The sequence below is a fragment of the Thunnus maccoyii genome, chromosome 21, assembly GCF_910596095.1.
Source record: "Thunnus maccoyii chromosome 21, fThuMac1.1, whole genome shotgun sequence".
NCBI classification, from domain to species: domain Eukaryota; kingdom Metazoa; phylum Chordata; class Actinopteri; order Scombriformes; family Scombridae; genus Thunnus; species Thunnus maccoyii.
This window is the reverse complement of record NC_056553.1, coordinates 10,137,210-10,163,391: the sequence shown is the minus strand read 5'-3', so window position 1 is coordinate 10,163,391 and position 26,182 is coordinate 10,137,210. Positions and strand designations below refer to the sequence as shown.

The window sequence follows — 26,182 nt, the reverse complement described above, 5'->3', positions numbered from 1 at the left end:
TCACAGAGAGGCCTTGAAAAACAAAGAACAATGCCTCCGAGATGAGATGCTGAAAGAGAGCAATGTTTGTCTAAAAGCAGGGTTTCAAATATCAACATATTGTAGAGCTGCTTATGTCTCACAAAGAGGTATTAGTCCTTTCTTTTGCACCTAATATTAGAGGGTATTATCCTAATATTTTTTCTAATAAAACTATGTAATTTGGTACGAATTATAGGGAAAAAATGAATAAGTTCCTTGAAAGAAAAGCTCAATTTAAACCAAGTAAATGTTCATTCATTATTCATTTATTATTGGAAGCTTTGATTTTTCATATATGTTGAATTGTATGCAGACAAATTCCATATTTTTGCACATCTAACACTACAATAAGTCATGACTAAAAGTGTGTAGGTTACACTAGCAATTAATTACATTTAATTACCTGGATGTGTACCATTTGAACTCTCTATTTTCCCTATAATTAGTACCAAATTTAGTACCACATATAAAACATACAAACTACATACTTCTCTCAGGAAACCTCTTAGGACTTTTTAAGAAATTACGGCCCTGTAAAATATAAAATAAGACAATGTACAAAATCAACAAAACCCTCATGAACTTGATGCCTTTTAAATGACATATTCCCTTATTAGTATAAAGACACTGACATACAAGTAATAAACAAGATTTACAACACTTTATATTTTGCAGGTGACAAATTACTTAAAAAAATGATTTGATTGTCTGAGGCAACAACATATTTATATTTCACAGAACAACAGATATGCACAATTGTACCTGATGCTGCCAAATAAGGTAATAAAAGGGTAAACTAGACATGTAGTGTCCAGACACAGGTACCCATGATACATAACATACAAAAATAAATCATCCTGTATAAAAAAAAAGAGAGGATTCATACAGCTAACGTACTGTGCATTTGTTATCCACTGTTGAGATGACAACACCATGAAATACTCACTCTTTGACCAAGAATGACTTGTTCAAATATCCTGTTTGCACACACTAACACTTGCATGAGCGTACAGTTGGAGATAATAATAAACAAGTCAATGACAATTTCAAGAAACACAAGTCAGCTTGTTGTTGAATACATAAAGGCTTATGTGTGTTTAGAATTTGAGTTCATGTTCAAAGAGCGCCAGAAGCAAAAGACAAGCCCAACCCATCAAGAGACCGAGGTTCTGCAGGAGAAACATGAGACACGGTCTGTTGGTCTTCACTCGACTCATCTCTGGAAGCTGATGGAAGAAAGAAAATGAGTCAATAGTTTTCATACACAGATGGGAATATAAATAAGTCACCCAGTGCACCAGTGTGGCTCATTGATGTGTTTTTAGCCATGCTAGCAATGTGGTAGCGTATAGAAAACCACTGGCCTTGTCCTTTAAGAAGGCTCCCTTACCATTTCTACTAGTGACAAGTAGAGAAAAATGCCAGCAGTAACAGTGAAGATCCACTGCTGCACCTCTATCTCTGCGGAAACAAACAGTCCGATGTAGAGGCCCATGAAGGCCGTCAGAGCGCTGAGAAAGTTCATTAGCACAGCAGTCTTCACAGAGAGTCCAGAGCTAAGCAACACTGCAAAGTCCCCTTGAAAACAAAAGCAGAAGAGATAAGTCGGTCAGTCAAGCAGAGTGTCCTGGCCTAAGCCGAAAAAACAACAGAAGCGTTCCCAAACTAATCACCGTGACCTCTCACCCATCTCATGCGGGATCTCGTGGCACAGGATGGCCACAGTTGTTGCCATGCCAGTCTCGGCTGAAGAGGAGAAGGCCGCGCCAACAACCAGGCCATCGGCGAAGTTATGAAGGCTGTCTCCCACAATTACCATCACAGCCAGCAGAGGAACCCCTTGTCCTGGGAACACAAGGGGAGTCTGTGCCGTCAAAAGCTCATCCTCAGACCGTGACAATCGTTCTGTCATGCCAGGCGACTAATTACAAAGTACATCACATTCATCAGTGCTGTGTAGCTCATATTGAAGGAGCGGTTTAGCTTACTCTGATGTGAAGGGCTCGTTGTGTCTGTGTGTTCAGGAGATATTTCTGTACACTCCAAGTCATCCACTGGACCCTGCATGATACAGATAATTACTCTCTTAACCTGTGATCCAAAATTGAGAAATTTAAAATAGACTGACTTTATGAAAATCACAGCACAGTAGGGATAGAACGGTTGAGGTTGCTGCCTCTTTTGGACCTGTGTCTGTGTCTGAAATGGTCTAGTTTCGAGTGTATGTATTCGACTTTATGTACATGATTCAACACAAGCATGAAGTGCTTTCTCAATGATCCAACACTTCTCATTCTCCAACATCCTACGTGCCCTGTTCCTTTACTCCCTCCCACACCACTCTTCATTTCCTGTTACATAAGAGCAGAGCTGGAAAATTGATTTCAGTGAAATTTGAAGTTAAATTGTTTTCAGTCTATTTTTAAACACTGAAAATGAATTAAATGGATTGATGTAGGCTTAAAGATTTTTTGGATAGATGAGCTGTAATGTCCCCAAACTTGTCCAACTGTTGTTATCAGCTGAATGCTGTTTATAACAAGCGCATTAGTGCTTTCTTGATATTCAGATGGAGGAGTAGTGTGGGAGTGGAGCATCATTGGGGTGAATGAAACTATATTGACTTTATTTAACTCTGCAGCTGCACAACACAGTGAACACAATATTTAACCAATGCAACAACTCAGCTGCTACCAGAGATGCATCTTGGCTTTGGGAGCATAATAAGCTCTATTTTTCAAGTCTTTCTTAAAACAATTGGAAAAAAACAGGTTTTTCTTAAATAATACATCGTAATACATTGTAATAATACATTGGAAGATTTGCTCCAAATGTGCTTACAATGAAACCCTTTTGTTGAAACAAAATACATATTTAAAAGTTTATCTTAAGGTAATATGAAGTTTCAGCAGTCTGAGTTAGTCAAAAAAATGGATATCTTCAACAGTTACAGTCCTTTTAGTAAAAATAAATCCCTCTTTGTGTCTCGACAGACAATGTTCAGCTGCAGTGGAAGAACTGTAACAAAAAGAAGGACTTTGGCACTAAAAAGACTAGAAGTTTAAAAAAACCTTGACTTGATTTGACTTTTGTTTCAGTGGTTACAGGTGTACTCACTTTTGTTGCATTGAGGTTGTACTTAAAGGTCTGTATTTTCAATTTAGCCTCTCAAATCTGTTTGTTTTTAATTATAACTAAGATCAAATACCCTGCACTCCACCCTTAAAATACTACAATTATTATGATGATACAATGCTGAATCATTTAACATTTTAGTGATATCGCACAGGGGCGTTTTGTTATGTAACTGAACTTCTGTTGAAGAATTAGTTTGAACTTCAAAGTTGTCTCACGAGTTTTAAAAATGTAAAACTAAGTTAACTCAGCTAGAGGTAACAAGTTCAATAAATGTAAGGAATCAACACCTGTTCAGTCATATTGATAAGAGGTTGCAGTCAGGTTTGCTTTTCATTTGCATCTTCTCAATTGGAGGAGACAGTTACTTTGTCACAGAGATCTGATGCATGGTACTTCTAGTACCATGTTGTACCAGATTCAGTACAGAGACAACATGCAAAGCTGCTAAAAGTGACTAGAAGTTGCTTTTTATTTGGGGATAGTGATTGAATTTGATCTTAAGCTTAATCATGGTTTGCATTGTTTCCATGATTATGACAAGAAACAACCATGACTTGTCTTAACATGTATTAAAGACATACATTTACATCTTCTTGTTACTACAAAAAAAGAAGAGTCTTTGGAGAGTTTAACTCTCAAATAATGCATGATGGGAAGTCTGCTGACATGCTGATCATACTTTTTCAAAAATGTAATTTAATGAGTTGAGTGATCTCTCAGCAGTGCATTTATCCAACTCTTTCAAAAGACTTAGTTGAATTAACATATATTTATATAATAATTTATTATACATAATAAAACTACTTATTTAAGTTAATGACAAAAGATTAGTTGATTCCACTAAATTCTTGTACAATATTTTACAGTGAGTTAAACTTTTGATATTTTGCCGTTTAATATCCAGGAACTGCCTTGTCATGGTCGCTGCGGTCTGCTCCGTTACAAAGTAAACAATAGAGATGATGACAGGAACCAGGATTTCCCAGCAAGAACACTATAAGAACATGAAAGGTCAGTGTGGGTTGTGATGACACTCACCAGCTGTATAGTGGAAATGGATTTGCCCCTCTGTGACTGACCATTGCAGTTCAGCTCTAAGGTTAAGTCACTGGAATGACCCTGCGGACAAAAGAAAGTCCACTGCTGCTCAACAATCAGCTCTGCAAGAATTCAGCCTCAGCACATAAACTTGCTTGTTTATGGGAAAAAAATCTGATTAGATAAAGAAAATCAGCGACAACCTTGTCCAACATAAACATTCCATTCCTCCTCCCACACTACATTGTGTGTATTTTGCAACCTGCTTAACTTTTGCATTATTAAATTAAAACTCTTACATGGTCATGAAAAGGAACCAAAAAGGAGAAGATTCTTTCAATGAGGAAAAAGCCGTAGATCCCAGCGATCATGCCAAGGATCTTCCACAGATACTCCTTTCCTTCGGCGTAGTGCTCTACATCATGACTGTGAGTGTCGTCATGGAGGCCAAGGATCTCCAGGAGGAGACAAAGAGGAAACTGTTAGACATTTACTCACCAGGCGAAGACATGGCATCTCCATACATCAGTAACAGAAGACAGTGCAGCTTTGTGTTGTATACCTGTGGTATGAGGTGCAGGAGCGCGTCTCCTGAGAGAGTTCCCACTGCCAGGCCTACAAACAGCTGCAGGATGAGCGTGTAGGTTTCCTGGCAGGAGTTAAAGAAGATCAGGCAGATTCCCAGCATGGAGCCCACCGTGATGAGCAGGACAGCAGCCGTGCTGTAGCCATACTCTGCAGAAAGGAAAGGCTTATGAGCTTTTCATGTCCAAAAATATATATTTTTAGGAAACTTCAAGCTGAATCTCAGTTTTACAAGGACTGCATTTGAATATCTTTATATGTTTGTATTTGTTGCTCCGCACCAAACCTAACCAAATAACTGTTTGATTGTATGTTCCTTTTTTATGTTTCTTTTATCTGCTCGTTATTCTTGCTTGTTTCATCTTGTCTGTCTGATGTTCATGATTACACTGGATTGAATTAGCTTTTTTTTGGAGGGACTGTGCACATATCTATTTAGTTTTATTACTGTGTGTATCTTTCTATGATTGTGCAAATACACAACTAAAAGTCCATGATGCAATTTTTTTATCATAAGTGTCAATTTACAGCCCTTTTCCTTTTGCAAGTCATTTATAACCAATTTTCTGAATGTTTTTCTCAGTCATAATATGTATGAATTTGCCCTTTTTTCTTATTCAGTAGTGTAATTGATGACGTAAAATAAAACATTTCATGTAAAAGGTCTTCCTCGATCCAGTAAACAAAAAGTCACAATTAAAAAAAGGTTTATTCAGCCGCAACTTCTGTATATTGTGTTTATTAGTGATTGTGTGCTGTGGAGAGAAAACAATGCAGTAAAATGTCTTACTCTCGAGAGCAGTGGGCAGAGATCCTCTTGGTTTTTGCTCTGCAGTCTCACAGGCATTGCCTAGCAACTGCTGAATAATGGCTGGACATATTTGTCTGAAGTGCTCCTTGGAAATTGGCAAATGAGGATCCAGGGCAAAAATATCCACCAACTGATTGGCTGAAAAACATACCTGATTGGATTTAAAGGAAAAGACAAATTTGGGAATCAGTAGGAGGCTCATCAAATCAGTACCTGCAGCAATATAATAGTCACGCAGTATGTTTTGAATCTCAGTACCGAATCTTCTCCTGTAAACTTCACCTGTGCCCAGTCTCTGCTTACTCCCCTAGTGTCTTGGTTGCAACCATCCAGCGGATGCCCTGCCCCTGTCTGCAAGCTCCCAGTGATGCTCCGCCTCTTCCTGTGGTGAGAGTGTGCAGCTCCTTCCCGTCCGACACCCAGCTGATGAAGCAACTCCTCTAAGTCTAACAGAGAAATGGCACCAACTCAGATTAATCTAAATTAGTCAGGGTTCCAAATCAGATTATTGTTTTAAAAAATGTGGACAAAATACTGTACATAGTTTTGAGATTTTGGATTGAACTTGCTTGTTGAACAGGTAACCAGCATGTTGTGCCAGTTTTCAATAATCATTTTGAGTCTTTTCATGTAAAAGATCATTTAATTTATTTTTAGAATGGTCTTTAAAAAGCCTTTAAAAACCAGACTAATGAAAATCTCTAAGGAGGGTTAATTGCTCTTTCAAGCATGACTACTCATTCTTCATAGTCAGTGGCAGCAAAAGGAAATATAGAGACGATAAAGCAGCTATAATTTCAAAATAACAATGGATCAAATGACTATGTGTAATATGAAAGTGTTGCTCGTAGCGATGAATCCACAGAGAACCCAACTCCACCGTTCCCTCAGCTTTATAGCGAGTTTCAGCTCATTGGTTTGATTTTCTGGCCTACAACTTTGATTGAGTCTCACTGCTCTCATCGGCGTTGAATACATGTTTTCAGTGAGAAAGCTCTAAAAACTCACTGTATGCTACCTGCCCAGCACTAAATGTCAGTCAGACAAAGTTAGCAACTATCTGGTGAGCATAGTGCAGCATTAAGCAGCTAAAGAGCCAAATATTTCCCTCGGGCATTGGTGGAGACCAAAAACAGAGCTAAAAAGAGATTGCATATTGGACTTACATTTGTTGGGTAACCAAAAACAAGTTTCCAAATGAATGCTAATGTTGCTCTCTCTCTGCTGGATGTGTCAATGACTATCTTTTTGCCAATCAGTTAACTTAAAGGGAGATAATATGTAAGTGTTGAGTTCACAGTATGTTTCTGCCCCCCCCCCCACAAAAAATGAGCTAAAGTTATTTCAGGTTTTAATAACAGAAGGAAAGAGAATAAGATTCTTTTACAGGTTTTTTTGTGTAGCTATGGTTATTAGTCTGCTTCATCATCAAACATCAGGTTAATGTGAGTGTATAACAAGTTGAATATATGTATAAACTTACCTATAATCTGCAGGTTACTAGTGCAATTTAGTGAGTGAAAGATATAGTCAGTAAAGAAGGCAGGTGATGGAAGGTTCCTCCGGCTGAAACAGTGACCCTGCAGGATGTGGCTGATGATGGCTGCGGCCAGTTTGGGCACCGAAGACGCACCAGCACCTGGATTTTCTTTGTTGTTAACATCTCCGAGGAGATGAGCAGCATCAATACACTGTGGGATCAAAGGTAAAAGTATGATATCCAGATCTGCACCAGTCAAGAAAGGATACATCTGTCAGATAAAAATGTCTTACTTGTAAATCAGTTGAGGTAGAGGCGTCTTGGCTGGAGGGGTTGTAGTGTTTGTTGATGAGCTGCAGAATAGTTTCTGTCTCACTGGATGATAGGAAGCGGTTGTCTTCAGCTGGGTGTAGATTGATGAGGGCCAAAAGGTAGAACTGATAGTTCCCAGATGAGGAGGAGGAGTAGGACGAGGAAAGGGAGGAAGGAGAGGCAGAGTTGGACACGCACAGATCTTGCAAGTTAATAATGTAGTACAGCAGAACGGTGGACATCCGCTGGAAGTCCTCCTCAGTAAGGTAAGCCTTCCCATCATCCTCCAGCACAGAGAGAGCTACGTCTGGTGTCAGGCACTGTGACAAGAAGAGGACCACAAGAGTAAAACGGAACCATTTTAGGCAGATATTAAAGACAGACTGCTGCAAAATAACACAAACTAATTTTCATATTTGATGGCAAACGGTGCAAAATCTGGATTATGGTGTTCAGTCATGTGAGCGCTGACTGACCTTAGATTTGCATGTCAACATATTGTGGAAAAGAGGTCAGCTTTATAAAAGGCCTATTTTATTCCTGCGTACACTGTACTGAGCTTCTTGGAAAAGGAGTAGCTTTGTGCTGCTGCTTGTATTTTGGCAAGTTGAGCCCAATGAGACCCACACACAAGAATATAGGCAACTGGGAGAGTGTGTTAGAGAGAGCACACTGTTCAAACAAAGAAGAAATTTAAGTTGCTTTCTTAATTCATAAATCTCACTCTAGATTTTTTTCAAGGCTCGACACACACACACACACATACACACATAATCCCATTGTCAGTCAACCTGCACAAACATGTGAAGTACCTCTAAGTCCACTCTATGGAGTTTATTATGTCAAACTGAGGGATGTCTAAAGCCACTCAGCATGAATGCCCCATAGAGGTCAAGGACTTAAGCCTCCACATTCACTCACATTCCAGCCATAATAAGCATGTCTCCTGGAATAAGCAGGCAGAAATGGGATGAATACATAATAAGCACTTAGCATATTGGATGTAAAAGTTGTAGCTTTTGTAGGGATGTGGGAATCGGGAGAACCTTTTCAAATAATCTAATTTATATATGTACTATCATGTCACAAAGCACTTGGTGAGCTTGGTTTATCATGTACAGAGACAGGTGAAGGCCTTACCTTGTCACAAACGTCCTGAGTGTTGCCAGTCTGCTCTGCGCAGTGCACCGCCCGGAGCAGTGTGGTGATCAGGATACCTGTGTGGTTCTTCTGGAAACGAGGTTCATCATCAGTACTCAGGGGCAGATTCAAGGCCCTTTGAGCCTCCTGCAGGTGCCCCCACTCCTGCCCTTTCACCTCCAGGACGCTCCCCAGCAGACAAAGAAGAAGCAGCAGCAGCAAAAGGGGAGCACTGCTCCTGAAGTGCATGTTCCTACCGAGGCCGTCTGACTCCCTCAAGCTCCCAGGACTGGCAAAGGTCTTGACAGACAGCAAGAAGGTGATGGAGAGAGAAGATAGACAAGAAAATTGAGAGAAATTTGAATGACGGCGAACGAGAAGAGGAGAGGGAAAGCTTCTAAAGAAGAGCAGCGGATGTGTTCTTGCTGAGAGAGGCATTAATAATAGGCACGCCTGATCTGGTGGAGGACAGGAGGGCTCGGTGGGCACCCTTCAGCTGAACCAGCCCTTACAGTGACGAACGGTCAGCCAAAGCCTGGGCCCCTCAGTCCACAACAAAAGGATTAGTGCAGGCAAGTGAGAGAGCACAGGGGCAGGGAGAAGGGGGCATGAAGGGGGAGATTGTAGGGAAAATAATTAGTATTGAGGAAAAATTACAGTATGCTACAGTTGCAAAAGGAAGCTGGTGCAAAATAAAAAAGGCAAATTAGGAAAAAGCTATTATTTAATGGCTCAGAGAAAGAGAGACCCAAACAAAACAGTTCCCCTAAAGTGCACAAGTACCACAGAGGTCACTGAAAATGCTGAAACACCTCTTCAGTTACAATTTAAGAATGTCCTTGAATCTTTTTAAAACTGTCAGTTTTCATAATGGTCTGAATATCGAGCTGGTTTCCTTATTTAGAAGCATCAGTTGTTTTGCAGCGAGATGTGAGTGAGTACATGTGGTATGTTGACTACGAGCCCCACTGCCCCCCAAAGCACCTGTGACATTCAAATTGAAGGTTTTCTTATTCTGTATTTGTATGTTTTATCTCAGAGTCATCAGAGATCAAACATACAGAGCAAAATATGCCAAGCTTTCTCGCAACACATTCCAACATCCTCCCACATTGTACAACCTGCAGGTCAGACTGACTGAGCAACATAACTGTTGTTGAAAAATCCTAAAAGCTACATTAATACCTGGGATGTAATGGATGAAAAAGCACACCGGATGAAGCAGGCCTACCTCTCTTCCCTCTTCACCCCTCAGCTGCTGTAACTATTTTTGTTTTCCTCCTCCGGCAGGATAAACAGAAGATCCAGTGCTTGTTTGGGGAGAATTCCTGGGCATTGGTGTTGTTGGTAAAACCCTCTTACGAGAAGTAAGAATTGAGTAAGCTCCTGAGGATTAGCTGCGGCAGCCTGAGAGGGCTGTGGTTGCCATGGAAAAGGCTGCCTCATTTTCAACAATGAGGTGATGGGGGTGGCCAGCCGCTGGTAGAGGTGATTGTAAGTCTGGTGCCTGACAGACTAATATTTTGAACTTTCTCATATCTAGCCACCTGTGAGGCAGTATTTGGGTGGATGTCAGGATTACTGCTGAGCCCACTAGACAAAATAGCAGACATGCTTTCCTTAAAGTATGCTTTCCTCTGTCACATTACAGGGGTGTTTTAGTGACTACTATAAATCCCAGTTTCAAAGGACACTATACAAGGGAGTCATATTAGGCTAATAACCATGTACTGTCTGGCAATCATCATTTTTATAAGTTTTCAAGGCAGCATAACTCTCCTTACAGAGGTGGAAAGAGGCCAAATACACTGCCTCACACACAAAAGTGACCAGGTCCAGGGGGGGGGGGTTCTAAGCCCCCGAGAAGATTAGACATCAATATACTATGTATTTGACAGAAAAAAACAAAAAACAAACACAGAATATGATGATTTAAGGCAGTGAAAACAATGTGTTGCGAGAAAACATTTGTAATAGAAATAAACATTCCTGTGTTTGTGTTAATAGAGATATTTGAATAAAAGAAATAGTATAAAGCCTGTTTAGTTAGTAGCAGCACAATGTCATACTTTAGTGTTGTGGTTTATCTAGACATGTGAAAAGCTAATATGGGAGAGTTGAAACAGCCAAACAATAGAATCTGTTATATTCTGTTAAAACATTCAGCTAAAATGTGGAGGTGTGATGGCAGGATAATGCCACAGCTTGGCACAGTGTGGTGTGTACTAGAGAGGAGTTTTCTTGTAAACAAACAAGAAAACTGTCAGTTTTATTTTTCTGTTTTCTTACAGAAAATAAAAATGACAGTATCAAAGGTGATTGAAGATCGCATCATACCACCTCAGGCAGCCAAGCAAACACCCACTTCAGCTTTAAACTTCTGCTTCAATAAACGTTTTAACATAGTTTTCAGGACCAACAATAACACATAAACACCCATGAAAGTTATCAAATGTTTGACTATAGTGTGGAAAGGTTTCCTTTGTAGACGAGCTCAGTGCCAGAACTTCATTTTAGTCACCTGTATATATACTTCTCAATGCATCTCATCACAGTTCTCCGCAATTCTTGGTTAGACATTGTCGCTACGTTCATGGTCTATTAGAGGGAAAATATGAAACAAAGAGGACAACTAAGTTTTCTTTATATCATTTCTTTTATTTTGCATCTATTTACAATGTCGTATGCCAAAATAAGTTGTTGAACAGCCCATGGAGAATAATAACAAGCAACAAAGTTGAGAAAGCTCTGGCTAATTTAATTTAATTCATTTGTCTTGATTTTTAATGGGTCCACAACTAGTTTCTTAAAGCGTTGATGTTAGGAATGTTCTTAGTTATGTTGATTGGTAGTAAAAAAATCTGTACACATTTCACAAATCACATGATCATTAAATTTGTTACACTTATGTTCTTGTCACTGTAGTGCAGTGCCAGTGATTGCATGGATTATTATATAATAATTATGAATCATTATCTTTGATCCAGTCCGCTGTAAAATGGAAAAAACACCACAGGGTTTGGTCGAGAAACCAAGATAAAATCTCATATAATTTTCATAGCACTGATTATTGCTCATCTCACGTCTTTCTATGCTTGTTCATTTTGCTCTATGTTGGCCACCAGGCCCTTGGTGTCTACAGTGGCTCGGATTGGATTGTTGAAGTACAACTTGTTGTCGAAGGTGCATTCTCCCAAGACAGGGCTGGGTATCCGTTTACGGAAAAGGAGGAAGGCTCCGAGTCCCACTACAGCAATTACTACTAGTATTATAGCCACAGTGATACCAGCAGACCCATGTGAAGCCTTTTCAACGACGTGTGCTGAGGAGACAAAACACGAAGAAGCGTTAACAGTGACATGAAACTCAAGTTTGAAAAATCATATTTGATATATCTTAGAAAACATTTTAATAACTTACCAACAGATGGAGGCTTTTCTGTTGGTGGAATAACTGAAAAAAAAGATTAATTGCTTAGTGTTGGTGACTGATGGACTTCTCTAAAATTACATAACAGTTGAATAAACTTACCTTTGGGTGTTTTGCAGATGTAAGACCTGTATCTGCTACAGCTGCTTGTACTCCATGTTCCACTGTCAGAGTGGATATCCACACATGAATCTGACTTTGGCATCCCCGTTTTCCAATTGGTATAGTCCACAGCACTGCTATCGATCCACATCCAATTACCTGGAACAAGGAAACTCATTATCTAACTGACCAAGCAGCACACTGAGACACTGTAAACTTAAGCTCCAGCCTGTGCCTCTCATGTACTGTCATTACTTTTGAGCTTAGCATCCAATCCATGATTCTGAAAGGCTCTTCTAACCACCTGTATAAAGAATATTCACTGTGTTGTGTGCACGGTAATAAAGGTTTTTAACCTGTTTTCCCTAACTGCGACTCTATTTTCTTATCCAAACAAAGATGGTAACCAGTTTCTCTTTGCTCAGTATGATGAACGTGAGGAAAAATGTACTAAATGAATCAGTCCCTATTGATGTTACTTTCTATTATCTTATATTTTTATACAATGTTTTGTATTTTTCTTAACCTATATGTTTACGTATGTCCTTTCTGGCTACCTGGATTAGGATATACAGTCACAACTTGAGACGCTTGTAAAAAGTTGTTTTTTCTTGTGCAGCGGATGGATTTAGGTTTTGACCAGATTAGATTAAAAGAGTCTTTGAGGATTTTGAGAGTGTTGTTAAAAACTTTCCAGTATATATTTCTTGTACATGAGAGACATACTGGGGATACTACACTGTGTCCCAATCGTATATGTAAAGGGTAAGAAAAATGTGTATACCAGACATAAAAAATGGCATAAAAAGATATTAAAAAGTCATAAGGACTATGGTACAGTTCATTGCTAAATTAAAATTAAAATATGTTTAAAAATACACTCCATATATTTTTTGTATTTTATTGTTTCTTAGTGAGAAATAGTGATTAAATCTCAATTTCATTGTACGCTACTTATTACTCTGTCAGTGAGATACTCAAACAGAACACTAGATGGCGCATAGCGCTTAGGAGGAACCTAAAAACCCCTTATGGGCTTTTCACGCTGCATATTCTTAGTTGACCCTAGGATAACTTAGTCCCTTTTCACAAACACATTGTCAGCCCAGGGTTAACCTAAGCTCAAGGCTATACGATTCACACTGCACTTCTACTAGCTCTGGGTTAAATGTCCATTGGAACACACAACTAATGTTTACATTGTTTACTTTAGCCCCGTTTCACACTGGCACCTTTTAGCCCCGTGTTGAGTTGATTTTCAGGGGATAACCCAGCAAACTTGGGGCTAACCCTGCTCCAGAGCAGGGCCAGCAAGCCCTAGGCTAAAGTCGGAGTTAGCCCACTTTGGAATGTGCCAGGATTGCGCTAGTGTGAAAGCTTCCTTAGCCTGCAACCTTAGCCCGGGTAAAGAGGGGTCTAAGAATGCTTTTAGCCCTGGGCTAAGTGCAGTGTGAAAAGCCCTTTAGAGTCAAGCGCTGCAGAATGAATCCTGCAGTCGAGCTGAACGCAAGCTAATGTTTTCTACCTCTTTGTTTCCACATAAAGCTGCAGGGTTTATGAACATACCCCTATCTAACACCCACCAGGCCAGGGGAAGGCAACATATATATATATAACATATACAGTATATACCAAATATGTACTTAACTTTATACTATATTTTTTTGCAGTTACTATACTAAAACATATTTAACTGTTAAGTCAACCAAACTGTGACTTTCCTTTGTGCATTGCATTGTGGGAAATAAGTGTACATCAGCAGCACACTCAAAAATCCAGGCTATTTTAGTATGTATATTGATTGTTTACATTTATGTCCCCACATTCTTGAAAAACAAATAACAAGACACTGAGGCTGAATTTAACTTCCATAAGCTCTGCTCACCTTCATGGGTCTTATACAGGCCAATCCAGAAGGACTTGGCACCGTCCTGTAGAAGCTCCAGATTCTGTTGTATGAAAAGACCCTCCTGAGGGTCCTGAATACTCACCAGAGACGCACCTGACAAACACAGACAAATCATAAGCAGCAATTATAGGCTGCAGGATTTTATACATAACTGTTTATTAGTGGAAATTCTGTATAACATACCAATTTTCAGACATTCAACCGAGGCATGGGCCCAGTTGTCCACAACGGAGCTGAGGAAGGAATAACAATGGCCTCTGAAGGGTATCCAGGTTCTTCTCTTCTTTGGTTCTGGACAGTTTCCAGGGAGCTGTGGGGGCTCAGTGGGAGCTATGTCTGAAAAAAGAGACAGCAGATTGCATCCCAGTCTTAAAACCATGGGCTAACAATACTTAGTGTTTGGGTACTGTATGTATGAAGGAAGGAGGGAGGGAAGGAACAGAGGGATTATCTGACCTGGTGACCTCTTGCAAAGGGAGTAGTAGCTGTTGGTACACGGTGCAGTCTTCCATGTTCTGTCCACATCCATATACACACAGCCATAGTTATGTTTAGGTTCATCTGTGCCCCATTTGGTAAAAGACAGAAGCCAATTATCGACCCACTTGTACCGCCCGCCAGTCTGTGAAAAAGAAATCATTACTTGCAAAGTTTATACAGAGCTAGATGGTCCTTCTCTCAGTTTGAAAACCTGTTTGAATAGACCCTTTACCACATTGCTGTTGAGGCCAATCCACAAAGGCTCATTGTGCTTGGCAATCTGCAAGGTGATGTATGCATGGGTGACGGGGTTCAGGATACTGGCCAGATCTGCATCGTCTGCCTGGCACTGCCTCCTCGCCTCATCCCATCTCATCTTCTGGGCCACCAGTTTGTAGGAGTCATTGCCGAGCTGGTAGAACGCTTTTGGTGACACAGTGGTGGGTGGGACTACAATCTGAGAATCTTTGTAAATAGGACACATCGGTTATTATTAACAGTCATGAAAACATCTTTCAGCTGAAAAACCTCTACCATGGCTTTGTAACACAAACTTTGTACCTAAATGTGGTCCCCATTTACATCACATATATGTTTGACAAAATGATCTATCACTACAGTTAATGATAGTGTGCTACTCACCAACGTTTCTTTTACAGATGAAGCCACATTTTGAGTGACAGTCTTCCACCTTCCACGATCCTGTTAGTTTGGAGGTCCCGCCCACCATAATTACACAGTCATAAACCTATCATGCAGAAAAAGGTACATTAGTTTCCTTACAGTTACTTTCTTTTTCAACATTTATATGCATTTTTTTTAGTGATTTATACTATTTTACCACCTGATCTTAGAAGGAGCGATTTGTTCATCCAAATCTGAGATTGTTTGAAAATATGAAATGCTCAGATTGCTAACATAACTAACACAAAATATGGCCCTTTTTGACTCGACGAAGATCCAAGTGGGATCGAAATGTCGTTCTATCTGATTCAATTTTGCACAAAGTGTGCAGGCGTTCCTACTTTTTTACATAGACACATATACACATTCTGTATTAAGAATGTGCCGGTATCAAATTTTCCCGCTACAATTATCATAGGTAAAAATATCTCGGTAATGGTATTATCATGATAATCACATTTACTGAAATCCTACTATTAGTGCGAAAATATAGTTAAATTATTTCACACATTTCTGTATATGCCTTTAAGCAGAGAGTTAAATCACTAAATCAATTAATTCAAATTTGTTATGGCAATTAGGGCCAACCTTTTGAATATGTGGCTTCCTCTCTACAGATTTTCCATCATCCTGTGTTGTTTTGTAGATGATTACATAGTGTCAGAAAATCTGTCACTTCAACTGATGTGATTATAATCCAGGCGCTCCCTGACTGATGATTCAAATCATCGACCTTTATTAGGAAGCCTTTGTACATTGTGTTTACATACATATATGTGTGTAAATTATTTATTATGCTCAGCATGCTATCTAGTGATAGTTTTTTTGTTACAGGTTACATTCATGCTTATTTTATATTAAACTGTAGGAGAGAGAGAGAGTAAGACAGAGAAAGCTTTGGACGTAGAAGTTGAAATAACCTCATCCATAAATGAATAGCGCCCATCAGGCACTGTTGTTGGATGCCCTTTGGCCCAGTTGGTGTATGAGACGCCTTTGCCGTCCGTCCACACAAAGTGCATCTCCCAGTTGACATCATTCATGCCAATCCACAAATCCTCATTGTATCTCTGCATCTGTGTTGTTAGGAATGCTAGAAAGGAAGAACCAATAATTCTTTAATTGTGGTTTATTTACATAAGACTTCACTGCTACGCAATAAAATGTAACCTTAGACAACCACAAATGTTGCAGCATTGCTCTCATCACTCACCTTGCTCGCTCTCACTGACGACAGAAACCAGATTTCCTCCCTGGTTTTTGCAGGACGCCCTGGCATTCTGCCAAGTCGCTTTGTCATTCCCCACGATGAATTTGTAGCACTGTGTAAACACCATGAATTTCAAGTGTGTGTTAGAATAACAACCAAAGGAAAACCAGTGTCCATTCAAGCTTGGTCAAAAATACAGAAACACATTTTACCAGAACAGACTAGGAGGAAACCTTTGTCTTGACTAAAGACCTGCATATTATACAGGGTTTCAACACTGTATTGGTGTAATCACTGTTGTACAAAGTCATACATTCTTACCTTTCCTTGGAAAGATACCCATTCTGGGGCACATCCTCCCTTGGGAACAGTGGTGGGGGCCATTGTTGTATTGACAAAACTACTGCTTCTTTTGCAGATAGATGGTAGCTCGATACCACAATTAATATCATTCCAGTAACCTATATGTTTACAGAAAAAAGAAAAAAATGATTATGAAGTAAGATTAACTAATATTTACAAAATCAATACAGTATGGAGTGTCTTTGCATTAGGCTCACCCATGCCCTTGTATATAGTCACACAGTTTTCATCATTGTTAGCAAAGTTGGGCTCGTTCCGTTCCCATGCAGTGTAAGTTACAGGGGTGCCATCCACCCAGCTGAAAATAGAAAGAAGATAATGAACTAGACATCACTAAAAGAAACACTAAAAATGGTTACAAAATCTGCATTTGTGTTTTGTATCAAATGTCAGACTAGAGTTGATGGATGGGTAATAGAGAATAGCCAATATTTCTAGTATTGTGTCTAAACTGTGCAGTTTGATTTACCTAAATGTCTTATCCAAATCCACTGTCAAGCCAATGTAGTACTGTCCTTCTGAGCCTTTTGATATCTGTTGGAGCATAATGGCAAGACAGACATCAAAAACAGTTGTTACACATTTGGTTTTTAGTATTTTTGCCGCCACAGTGGATCAGATTTTTGAGAACATACAACATGTTACCATTTTGATCTTCAATGTTTCAACTTTTTTGTTTTGGGGGGAAAAAATCTGAATGTCTTGCCTGTTTCCAAAGGAACTTCCTCTCACTCTCCCCTGTGATGACCGCAAGTTCACCAAAGTTTTTTTTGCAGAATGTTCTGGCAGCGTCCATAGCTAGGTTGTCAAGATTGATGAAATACTGTGTGTCATTGTATATTATCCAGCCATCTTCTGTGGTGTTGTATACTGTAGAAGGAGAAAACAGTTATAAGGTGTCCCACAGATAGATGTGGAGTTTTTGGGATTGATGAAAAAAAAAGAGGATTGGTAAAAGGGAAAAATTACAACTCGGTAAATCAAGGAAATACAATGAAAGAGAGATAGAGGCTGTTGAAACTTGCCTGTTACAACTACAGCCGGCTCAGGGTTGGGAGTCGCACCTGAAAAACATCAGGGAAAAGTTCTTATTTAACATTATTACAACTACTTTGGACAAATGTCTCTATGTGAGATGGAGATCCATGATGAGACTAGTCAGTGTTACCTTTGTGTATCTGGCAGATCCAGTCATTATAGGACTCACAGTGCCGATCGTTCCAGTGCCGTCCATAATAAAACTGGATTTCTGCACAATGTTCGTTGTTATTGTGGTTGTTCGGTTCCCCATAGCCCCAGTTCTCATAGCCAAACTAGGTTACAGTTTTTGGAAATACACATAATTAGACTGAGAATGACAGTTAGCAAATCATTTTGTGATAACAATGAAGAGCTACATACAGGCGACCCATCAGTCCAGGTAAAACCTTCATTGGTACCCAGGGAACTGAGGCCAATCCAGACTGGATTAGAGGTATGAAACCTTTAAGACAGTAGAAAGCATTGGTATTGATTACTTGAATGGCTGATTAACATAATTTAAAGTCTGATATATATCAGGTGTTAAGCTAACATACGGAGCATTGCTCAGGTCCTGCGAACTGTGTATGCTCATCAAGTTACCACCAATGGCCTTGCAGAAGTCCTGCGCTTCTTGCCAAGTCCTCTTTTGGTCCTTCTTTCTGTAAAGCTTTTCAATAAGCGAAAAAGAGATGTGTTCAGTTTCATGCACTTAAAATTGCACAGATTTCACAGATTATTTCATGTCCTCCTACTTTGTAGCAGACATTCCTTTTGGCAGCAGGGGTCCACCCAGAGGCACAGCTCTGGACCGGGGTGGTGGGGGGAATTGTTGTCGTCTGTACATCCTCTGCCAGCTTCTTGCAGATATATTTCTCCTTGTTGCTGCAGCTGACAACATCCCATAATCCAGCAAAAATCCCTGTGGTCATGGCAACGCATCCTTGTTTTCTGTCTTTTATGAAACACACCAAAAGAAATGGGAGAAATATGGTTAAATTGAGCTCAAAGATGTAAAACAGTGCTTAAACACATCAAGGAAGATTTAGTGAAGTAAATAATGAAAATACAACAATAAATGACAAACAGGACCATTACCATGACTGTAAGTCATGCTAATGGCTCTGTGAGACTGCTCTTAGGCCCTGTAGTGCGTTGAGATAAAATGCCAATGCCAGCAGGTTAACATGCTCACAATGACAATGCTAACATGCGGATGTTTAGCAGATATAATGTTTACCATGTTTACCATCTTAGTTTAATGTGTTAGCATGCTAATCTTTCCTAATTAGCACTAAACACAGCTGAGGTGGCTAGGAATGCCAGTAGTTTTGCAGGTATTTGGTCATAAACCAAAGTACTAGACACATTTTTGACCTCATGACACTAGATGAAAAATTAAAGAATTGCCAAAGTTATTACAATTCACCCTAAAGGGGATATGAATGTCTGTACCAAATTTCATGGCAACACATCCAATTATTTATTTATTGAGGCATTTTACTCAGAACGTCAGAGATGTCAACCCTGTGGAAGTGCTAGAGGAAATGGGAACCATGTGTGTCTGCACTATATATGGTAATCTATCAAACTGATGTTTAAGTCTGGACCAGAATTGTGGACCGACCCACTATTGTTGCCATCCATAGAGCCATGCCACCACCATGGCTAAAAATAAACCCCATAAACTATTAAATCAACCATATGTAGAGCCTCATGACTCTACCTATCCAATCAACATACAGAACAGTACATACTGTATAACTTGCTGCAGTAGACATTAAAAATAGTAAAACAGTAAGAGTAAAAATTGTTAGGAAGGTCACATATAGTAGAGAAGTGTGCTGTACCTGGCATGCCCACATTGAAATGAGTAAATGTGACCTTTCTCCCGGTGGTCCACTCAAAAGTGTGTTTATCTTCTGTGTTGGACAAACCTGTCCAGAAATACTTTTCTGGTCTCAAACCCACCAAACTGACCAAGAAGGCATTTTCATATCTGCATAAATACATAGAAAAGCAGACAGATGAGCAATGAAATGACTCCCCGATAATAAAATAATGTTAAAAACAATTCCCTTCAATACTACTGCAAACTTATTACAGCATTGAACTCTTGTTCTAAGACTTAAGTTAATCATAGTGAAGGGTGATCTGGTGTTTCAGATCATTTTGATGGTTGAAATGTGGGGGAAAATTACACATAGATATTACAATAAACAATAAAACATACCTGTCAGCCACATCCACAAGGTAAGCACCGGCCTGTGAGCATGCCTGCTTTGCGTCATCGAAAGTTTTTGTCTCAGCTCCAATGTTGTAACAATGTGAACCGAACCTGAATGAGCCCTTAAGATGATAAAAAAAAACAAAAAAACAAGAAACAAAAAACATCATGAGACTAAATCTGACAAATGCTTTGTTTTATAATTACACTTAGATTAAAAGAAAATGACATCACTCACAAGCTTGCATCCAGGGTTGGCTTCCTCATGGGTGCCTTCAGCTGGTTTAGTAGAGGCCTTCTTCTTGCAGATGTATCCATATGTCTTTTCACACATGTGATCTGCCCACTTCCCATTCTGTGTGTAATATACAGAAAATAAGAACACTACCACTTGCATCATCTTCGCTTTCATCAACATCATTTTCATTGGCCCATTTGCTTTTTGGTGAGTGATGGGTGTTACCTTTCCTCTGATGAGGACACAGTCCTCTTGGAGGTTAGTGGCATGAGATGGCTCACCAGTCTCCCACTGGGTGAAGGTAACGTGGGAGCGATCAGACCATTCAAACAGCATCTGGTTCCTCTGATCGTTCAAGCCAATCCAGAGCACATCTGTCGGCACTGAGGTTTATAAATGCACACAGAGATGTGAAGTGGTTATGGATATATTTTCTCTTCTGTATTAAATTGCGGTATTCTTTAAGATTAAAAAGGTGTCTTCTTACTACACATTTGGATAAGACTACTTACTATTTTCCATTTTAATGTAATGTTACCAAAATTAATACTTTTAGTATAGATTATTGTTGTAAAAACAAATGAATCACTTGAAAAAATAACTTTTGCACACTTACAGTATCCAGATTGAGATATGATGAAGCTCTGCTCTTCTATATTTTGTATGCTGGCCAAATCTCCTCCTTCTTTGTGGCAGGCAGCCAATGCATCGCTCCACATCTTTTTATTCCTCTCCAGGTAGTAACAGTGACCAGCATAAGGAACCCAGTGACTGGGGCAGAAACTAGGCTGGTCTTGGGCTGTGGATAGAGAACAAAAGAGCTGAGAACACGTTTGGTTTTGTACTATCAGGACACACTAATAATAAATCAGATTTCAGATTATTTATAATTATGATATTCTTTTACTTGGTGGTGGGGGGAGACTGGTAGAGTTTCCTTTGCGACATATGTAACCAAGTTTCTTGGTGCAGGCGCTACTCTCCCATTTTGAGGCTTTTGCAGCATTTATGGTTGCACAATTAAGCCCAGGCTCTGAAGAGGGATGGCCTGTTGGAAACAAAAATCATTTTATAATGTTGAGACATCCATTTATAATTGAATTATTGTAAATAAATATGGTTACTTTGATCATTTAAGCAGCCTTCTGTTGTTATCTTGAAGTAAAACCTTGACATACGGTACAATAATATGTTGCTCTTGTCATACTAAACATGTCTTCACTAACCTGGGGCCCAGTTTAAATATCTGAATGGGTTTCCATTGCTCCACTGCCATCCACTCTCAAAATCCAAGCTGTTTAGTCCAATCCACAGAGATGTTCCCAAAGTGTTGGTCAATCCTGTGTTGCGTTATAATGCATTTAATATTTAATGATATGACATATCTGTAATATGAGTAGCTGATACAAGGCTGACTTTGTACCTGAAATGTACGACTGCTCATGGAGCTCGACAATGCTGAGGAGGTCTGCTCCCTGCTGCTGGCAGCTCTTTCTGGCCTGATACCAGGTTAATATTGACTGTGCGTTCCTCTGATACTGAACCCCTGTGACTGGGTCGGTGTCCCAGCCTGAGGTTCCTGGTTTAGGGTAATAAACACATGGAGTATTACAAATTATAAAACAGAGAGAATTTATTTACTTTATAAAGTAAAGGTTGTATAATATCCGACCATAATGAAAATTAAGGACCAAAAGTGTCTCAAAACAGTAAAAAAACAAACTTAGATACATTTTGAAGATGGAGAAACATCTACTACATGCTTATGTAGTAGGTCATGACACAACATGTTTCACAAAAGATTATAGTAAAAGATTTCTTTTCCCATCCCTTTCCTGCTCCAGTATTGAACAGTGTCAGGGGGAAGACAAGCCTGTGAGAAGAGGAAAATGAGGACAGTGCTGTGTTGACAACTCATGAGAGGAAGCGGTAGTGTTATTCTGTTGAGGTGGGTCAGAAACCAGACCTGTCAGCACTGACCTCTTCAGTGATAGCAAAGAAATAGCAGAAAAACAAGATAATTCTGAGTGATATGATGAACAAGGTATTGTGATATGTTTGGATTGGCCTCTGCCTTCTTGGTCAAATCGTCAATCACAGCAAATTTTAGGCTATCTGTGAGGTTGTAATTATTTGTAACTCTTACCTTTGGTGGGACAAAAGCCCCACTTCTTATCTTTATTGTAATCTGTCTCCGTGGCACACCACAGCTGTCCGTCTGAGCGACCGTCCTTTGTGCACTCAGAGTACCACTTCTCCATAAACTTAAATGGGAACTGACACGGGGTTCCAAATGCATTTCCCCCTATTGTGAAAACCTCTGAGGAGACACAAATTGTACATTTAAAGATAATCAAAAATTTGCTGAACCTGCAAGCAGCCTGTTATTAGATACACTACATGACCAGACACTCCATCATTACACCAATATGTGATTGTTGACCATGGGCATTAATCTACTGCTATAACTGCCTCCATTCTTCTGGGAAGGCTTTCCTCAAGATTTTGGAGCCTGGATCCAGGAATTTGCTCCCATTCAGCCACAAGAGCATTAGTGATGTCAGCCACTGGTGTTGAGTAAGAAGGCCCGGCCGCCGTCTGCGTTCCTTTTCATCCCGAAGGTGTTGGATGGGATTGAGGTCAGGGCTCTTTTGAGACCAATCAAATTCTTCCACACCAAACTTAGAAAACAATTTCTTTATGGCCCTCACTTTGTGCACGGAACACTGTCATGTTGAAAAAGGTGCCTTCTCCAAAATGTTGCCACAAAGTTTACCATCGTAAACACTACCACTGTGTACACAATAGTGTACCATTTACAATGTATTTCTAATCAGCTAAATAAAATAGTTTTACAAATTGGCTTGATCTACCCAAAGTTTTTTCTGCAGCCTGCTCTTGAAATATATATCATATTTTATTAGTATATTACCCTAACAGACTGGTTTTAGATGAGTCACAGATGGGTTTGGGTCTAATTTTCAGTCTACAGATTCGGAAGGACCTTGTAGCTACACTGAGGCAACTGTGTTTGGAGTCAGTTTTTTCGTATCAAACATGCTATACGATACTTGCAACACATCACAAATTGTATCACTCTGGTCTTTGAAATTTAAGTACACGATATGAGCGTGCCCACTGAGTGTTTAACCTGTATTTTTCCTCATTTAGTAAGGAAACGTATTGAAATTTGGACTCATTAGCAAGGCGTATTCGTGTGCTGGGTGTGGGAACAAATAGATGGAGAGATAATATCTGAACCTAAACATAAATTTTTTGAACAGTAGTGTAACCCCATAACACACTGCATGTTGTAATTGGTTGCTCTGTGTTCCAGTGTGGTATAAAGAGAAAAATTAATGCTCGGCAAAGAATCATTGTTGAATGGGCCTTCAGCACTAAGGTAACTCCTCAGTTCAAATGCTGCCACGTTTGGGTGTTTATGGAAGTTTTCCTTTGACGCTATACATCTCATTTCATTTTTATTTAATTCTAACATATCTTATGGTAAGTGGCTCCATCCAAATTTAGAAACGTGAGAGTTTACGACAACTTACCTAAATCAGTATTAATCATTTATCAATTCAGGACCACAGCATGCTCTTTTAGTGACTTGCGGGCTGATTAGATTACAGATCGATCTTTTATTTACAGCAAGAAAATCAAGAATAAAGGCTATTAATGTCAAATAGAGTTGCCACCAAGTCCATCTCTTGAATAGACCTGTTTCAATTAAAAAACATTTAATCTATAGTCACAGAATGTCTTACTTGGTCTACATGCTATGAATTGCAATTCTAATATAAGTTGATGTATATGTTAAATATAGTATTACTTGTACATAATTTGTTTTTTGTGCAGAAAAAACAAATATGGGACATAATAAACAACGTTGTATTGCAAGACTTTCTGAAACACCTTTCCAGCCTTTCTGGAAAACTGCAACACATTACAGTTAAAATCTTTGTGCACACACAATTCCTACCTTGATACCCTTTTGAACAAATGTCGGTCTTAGTGCCAAATATCCTCCAGCGGCTCCAGAGCCCTGAGCCCTTGTAAATCATAATGTTCCTCTCATTGCGGTTGCCCCAGTTGAAGTGGAGGTCCTGGTCTTTCAGGCCAAAGAGAGTGTCATTCTTACACTGCCAGTGCTGGAGTTCACTGGTCTCGTCACAGTCGAAGAGGAGCACCTTCACCCAGTCTTTTATCTCTGTGGCCCCTAGACAGAGATTGAGCGACAGACTGAGGAGGCGCGACTGTGAGGCCCAGCGAAACTGCTGCTGTTTGGAGTGAGGATCACAAGGGGCCACCGTTATTGAGGTGGCACTCTCCGCCCTTACGCACTTGTTGTGGTTCTCATTGAAGATCAGAAAGGAGCCACTGTCTGGAGCAGAACAGAACAGCCGTAAATATGCCATAATTTCATCAATACCACATTAAAATTCACAATTTTAAATGAAATCACAAAGCTTTTACTCCCAGACAAGCTGATTAAAAGAAAACTTTGTCTGGAGTACCTACCTATATCAGCAGTAATGCAGAGAACTTGCAGGAGACAGAGGATCACAGCAAAATTTAAACAGGGTAACATTATCCTTGGTGTGCTTGCACTCAGCGGAGGATGAGGCTGTTAGAGAGTTGTCCAGTCATAAGAGAGTGAGTCTGGTGTGTGCTAAGGTGTGTAACATAGAGCAACAATGACACAGAGACATGGTGCTTTCCTCCCTAAATCACACTGATGGATATCCTGTCACATGGTATAGTTACGGTTGGTCAAACCACAGCGATTTCAGTGAAAGAGAGGAAAGCAGGAGGTGGGAAGCAAGTTATCTAACTATTAAGCTATAGCTGAAAGTCACCAATGACAGCTTGAAAAAAACTAATAGAGTGAAATTGTGAAAGGTAATCCTGGTAGGATGACAAATCTATTTTTAATAAATTAAAGACAAGAAAGAACTGGATGATGAATTTTGGCAAACAGTTTATGTACGTGTTTGATCAGCAGGCTTTATTTTTGTTACTGTTATAAATAGCCCTTCAGTGTCTGTGCTAAATCTGTACCTGGATAATGAACCTAGAGAGCAGATGCCAATCATCAAGATGATTCAAGTTTGACTTTAAGTATGTTTCAGGAATCAGAAGAATGTGCCATTTTCATAATGACTGTGCCCGAATGAATGAGGTTTAAATGAGGTTTGCTGATGTGCAGGTTTTGTGAGATAGTAGCCCCCAGAAGGTCTGAGAAGCTTCGGGTGAGGAGTGCAATGATGATACAAGTCAGTAGAAAGAGAGGACAGGAGGAAATCCTGCTTCCTATTGGGGGAAGTGAGTTGAGATCTGACCTGTTTGGCCTCAAACTGCAGGGATTCCCTTTAATGCTGCTCAGACAAATAGAGTTGGCCATGTACCTGTGAAATACCTGTCTCTTGTATGCTCAACTAAGATTTAGAAGAGTCTATCTCTAAACAATAAACAGTTTATTTTAATGAAAATGTATTGTAACTGATCATTTATCTTATCCCCAGTCTTGTGATGGTGAGAATGCAGTCATGGTGTGCATTTCTTTGTTTATTGACATGCATTCCTGTGCTGTAATCTTGTGATGTTGAACACAACATCAAAGCTCTTTTCAAGTAGTAGAGGAAAACGATCATATACTGAAAAGTGGACGTAATATCATGAATGTATGTAGAATTTAATGCAATCCAGTACAACAGCTCAGCAATAAAAACTAACTTTTTTTCAACTTATGATACTGTTTTGATGGCATACTTTCTTCATCTTCACATAGGTTGTACTTTAAGTTGTTGCAGGGCTTTTGTGTTGAAGTGCATTAGATTAAACAGGTGTAATGATATTCAGTCTGAGTTGATTTTGTGCTCTGGACCATGTAGGATTGCTGGAAGGGAAGTAATGAGAATGTTTTGCAGAATAATGACAGGAAACTCTTTCTCTTGGGGAAGGAGTGGAAGAAATGAGATGAAATTCCAAT

At 39.5% G+C, this 26,182-nt stretch overlaps 2 protein-coding genes across 2 annotated transcripts; both read right to left on the bottom strand.

Moving 5' to 3' along the window:
* Positions 1 to 697: 697 nt before the first annotated feature.
* Positions 698 to 9,059, bottom strand: LOC121888240 (zinc transporter ZIP12-like). Its single transcript, XM_042399668.1, has 12 exons — positions 8,526 to 9,059; positions 7,367 to 7,705; positions 7,077 to 7,284; positions 5,876 to 6,039; positions 5,573 to 5,744; positions 4,760 to 4,932; positions 4,497 to 4,652; positions 4,198 to 4,278; positions 2,010 to 2,082; positions 1,708 to 1,866; positions 1,412 to 1,599; positions 698 to 1,247 (listed from the first exon to the last, which is right to left on the bottom strand). Exons 1-12 carry the CDS (start codon positions 8,961 to 8,963, stop codon positions 1,119 to 1,121), a joined length of 2,280 nt encoding a protein of 759 aa, XP_042255602.1. The 5' UTR covers positions 8,964 to 9,059; the 3' UTR covers positions 698 to 1,118.
* Positions 9,060 to 11,152: 2,093 nt separating this feature from the next.
* On the bottom strand, positions 11,153 to 26,182 carry mrc1a (mannose receptor, C type 1a). Its single transcript, XM_042399399.1, has 30 exons — positions 24,712 to 26,182; positions 24,173 to 24,574; positions 22,334 to 22,507; positions 21,611 to 21,766; positions 21,414 to 21,527; positions 21,095 to 21,235; positions 20,804 to 20,986; positions 20,413 to 20,570; positions 20,188 to 20,304; positions 19,956 to 20,071; positions 19,573 to 19,721; positions 18,478 to 18,677; positions 18,280 to 18,392; positions 18,104 to 18,185; positions 17,871 to 18,015; positions 17,728 to 17,766; positions 17,409 to 17,572; positions 17,172 to 17,236; positions 16,900 to 17,000; positions 16,661 to 16,800; positions 16,343 to 16,451; positions 16,050 to 16,222; positions 15,088 to 15,193; positions 14,678 to 14,910; positions 14,422 to 14,587; positions 14,149 to 14,301; positions 13,942 to 14,058; positions 12,057 to 12,215; positions 11,946 to 11,978; positions 11,153 to 11,847 (listed from the first exon to the last, which is right to left on the bottom strand). The coding sequence occupies exons 1-30, from the start codon at positions 24,779 to 24,781 to the stop codon at positions 11,615 to 11,617; spliced, it is 4,311 nt and encodes a 1,436-aa protein (XP_042255333.1). The 5' UTR covers positions 24,782 to 26,182; the 3' UTR covers positions 11,153 to 11,614.

Coding starts and splice junctions, on each gene's coding strand:
- LOC121888240 (XM_042399668.1), bottom strand. CDS start 8,963: ATGCCTCTCTCAGCAAGAACACATCCGCTGCTCTTCTTTAGAAGCTTT. Junction 7,706..8,525: donor CTCAGGACGTTTGTGACAAG/GTAAGGCCTTCA, acceptor TTCTTGTCACAG/TGCCTGACACCAGACGTAGC. Junction 1,600..1,707: donor CGAGATCCCGCATGAGATGG/GTGAGAGGTCAC, acceptor TTTGTTTTCAAG/GGGACTTTGCAGTGTTGCTT.
- mrc1a (XM_042399399.1), bottom strand. CDS start 24,781: ATGTTACCCTGTTTAAATTTTGCTGTGATCCTCTGTCTCCTGCAAGTT. Junction 17,573..17,727: donor GCCGGCTGTAGTTGTAACAG/GCAAGTTTCAAC, acceptor CTCCTTCTACAG/TATACAACACCACAGAAGAT. Junction 17,001..17,171: donor GATTTGGATAAGACATTTAG/GTAAATCAAACT, acceptor TTCTATTTTCAG/CTGGGTGGATGGCACCCCTG.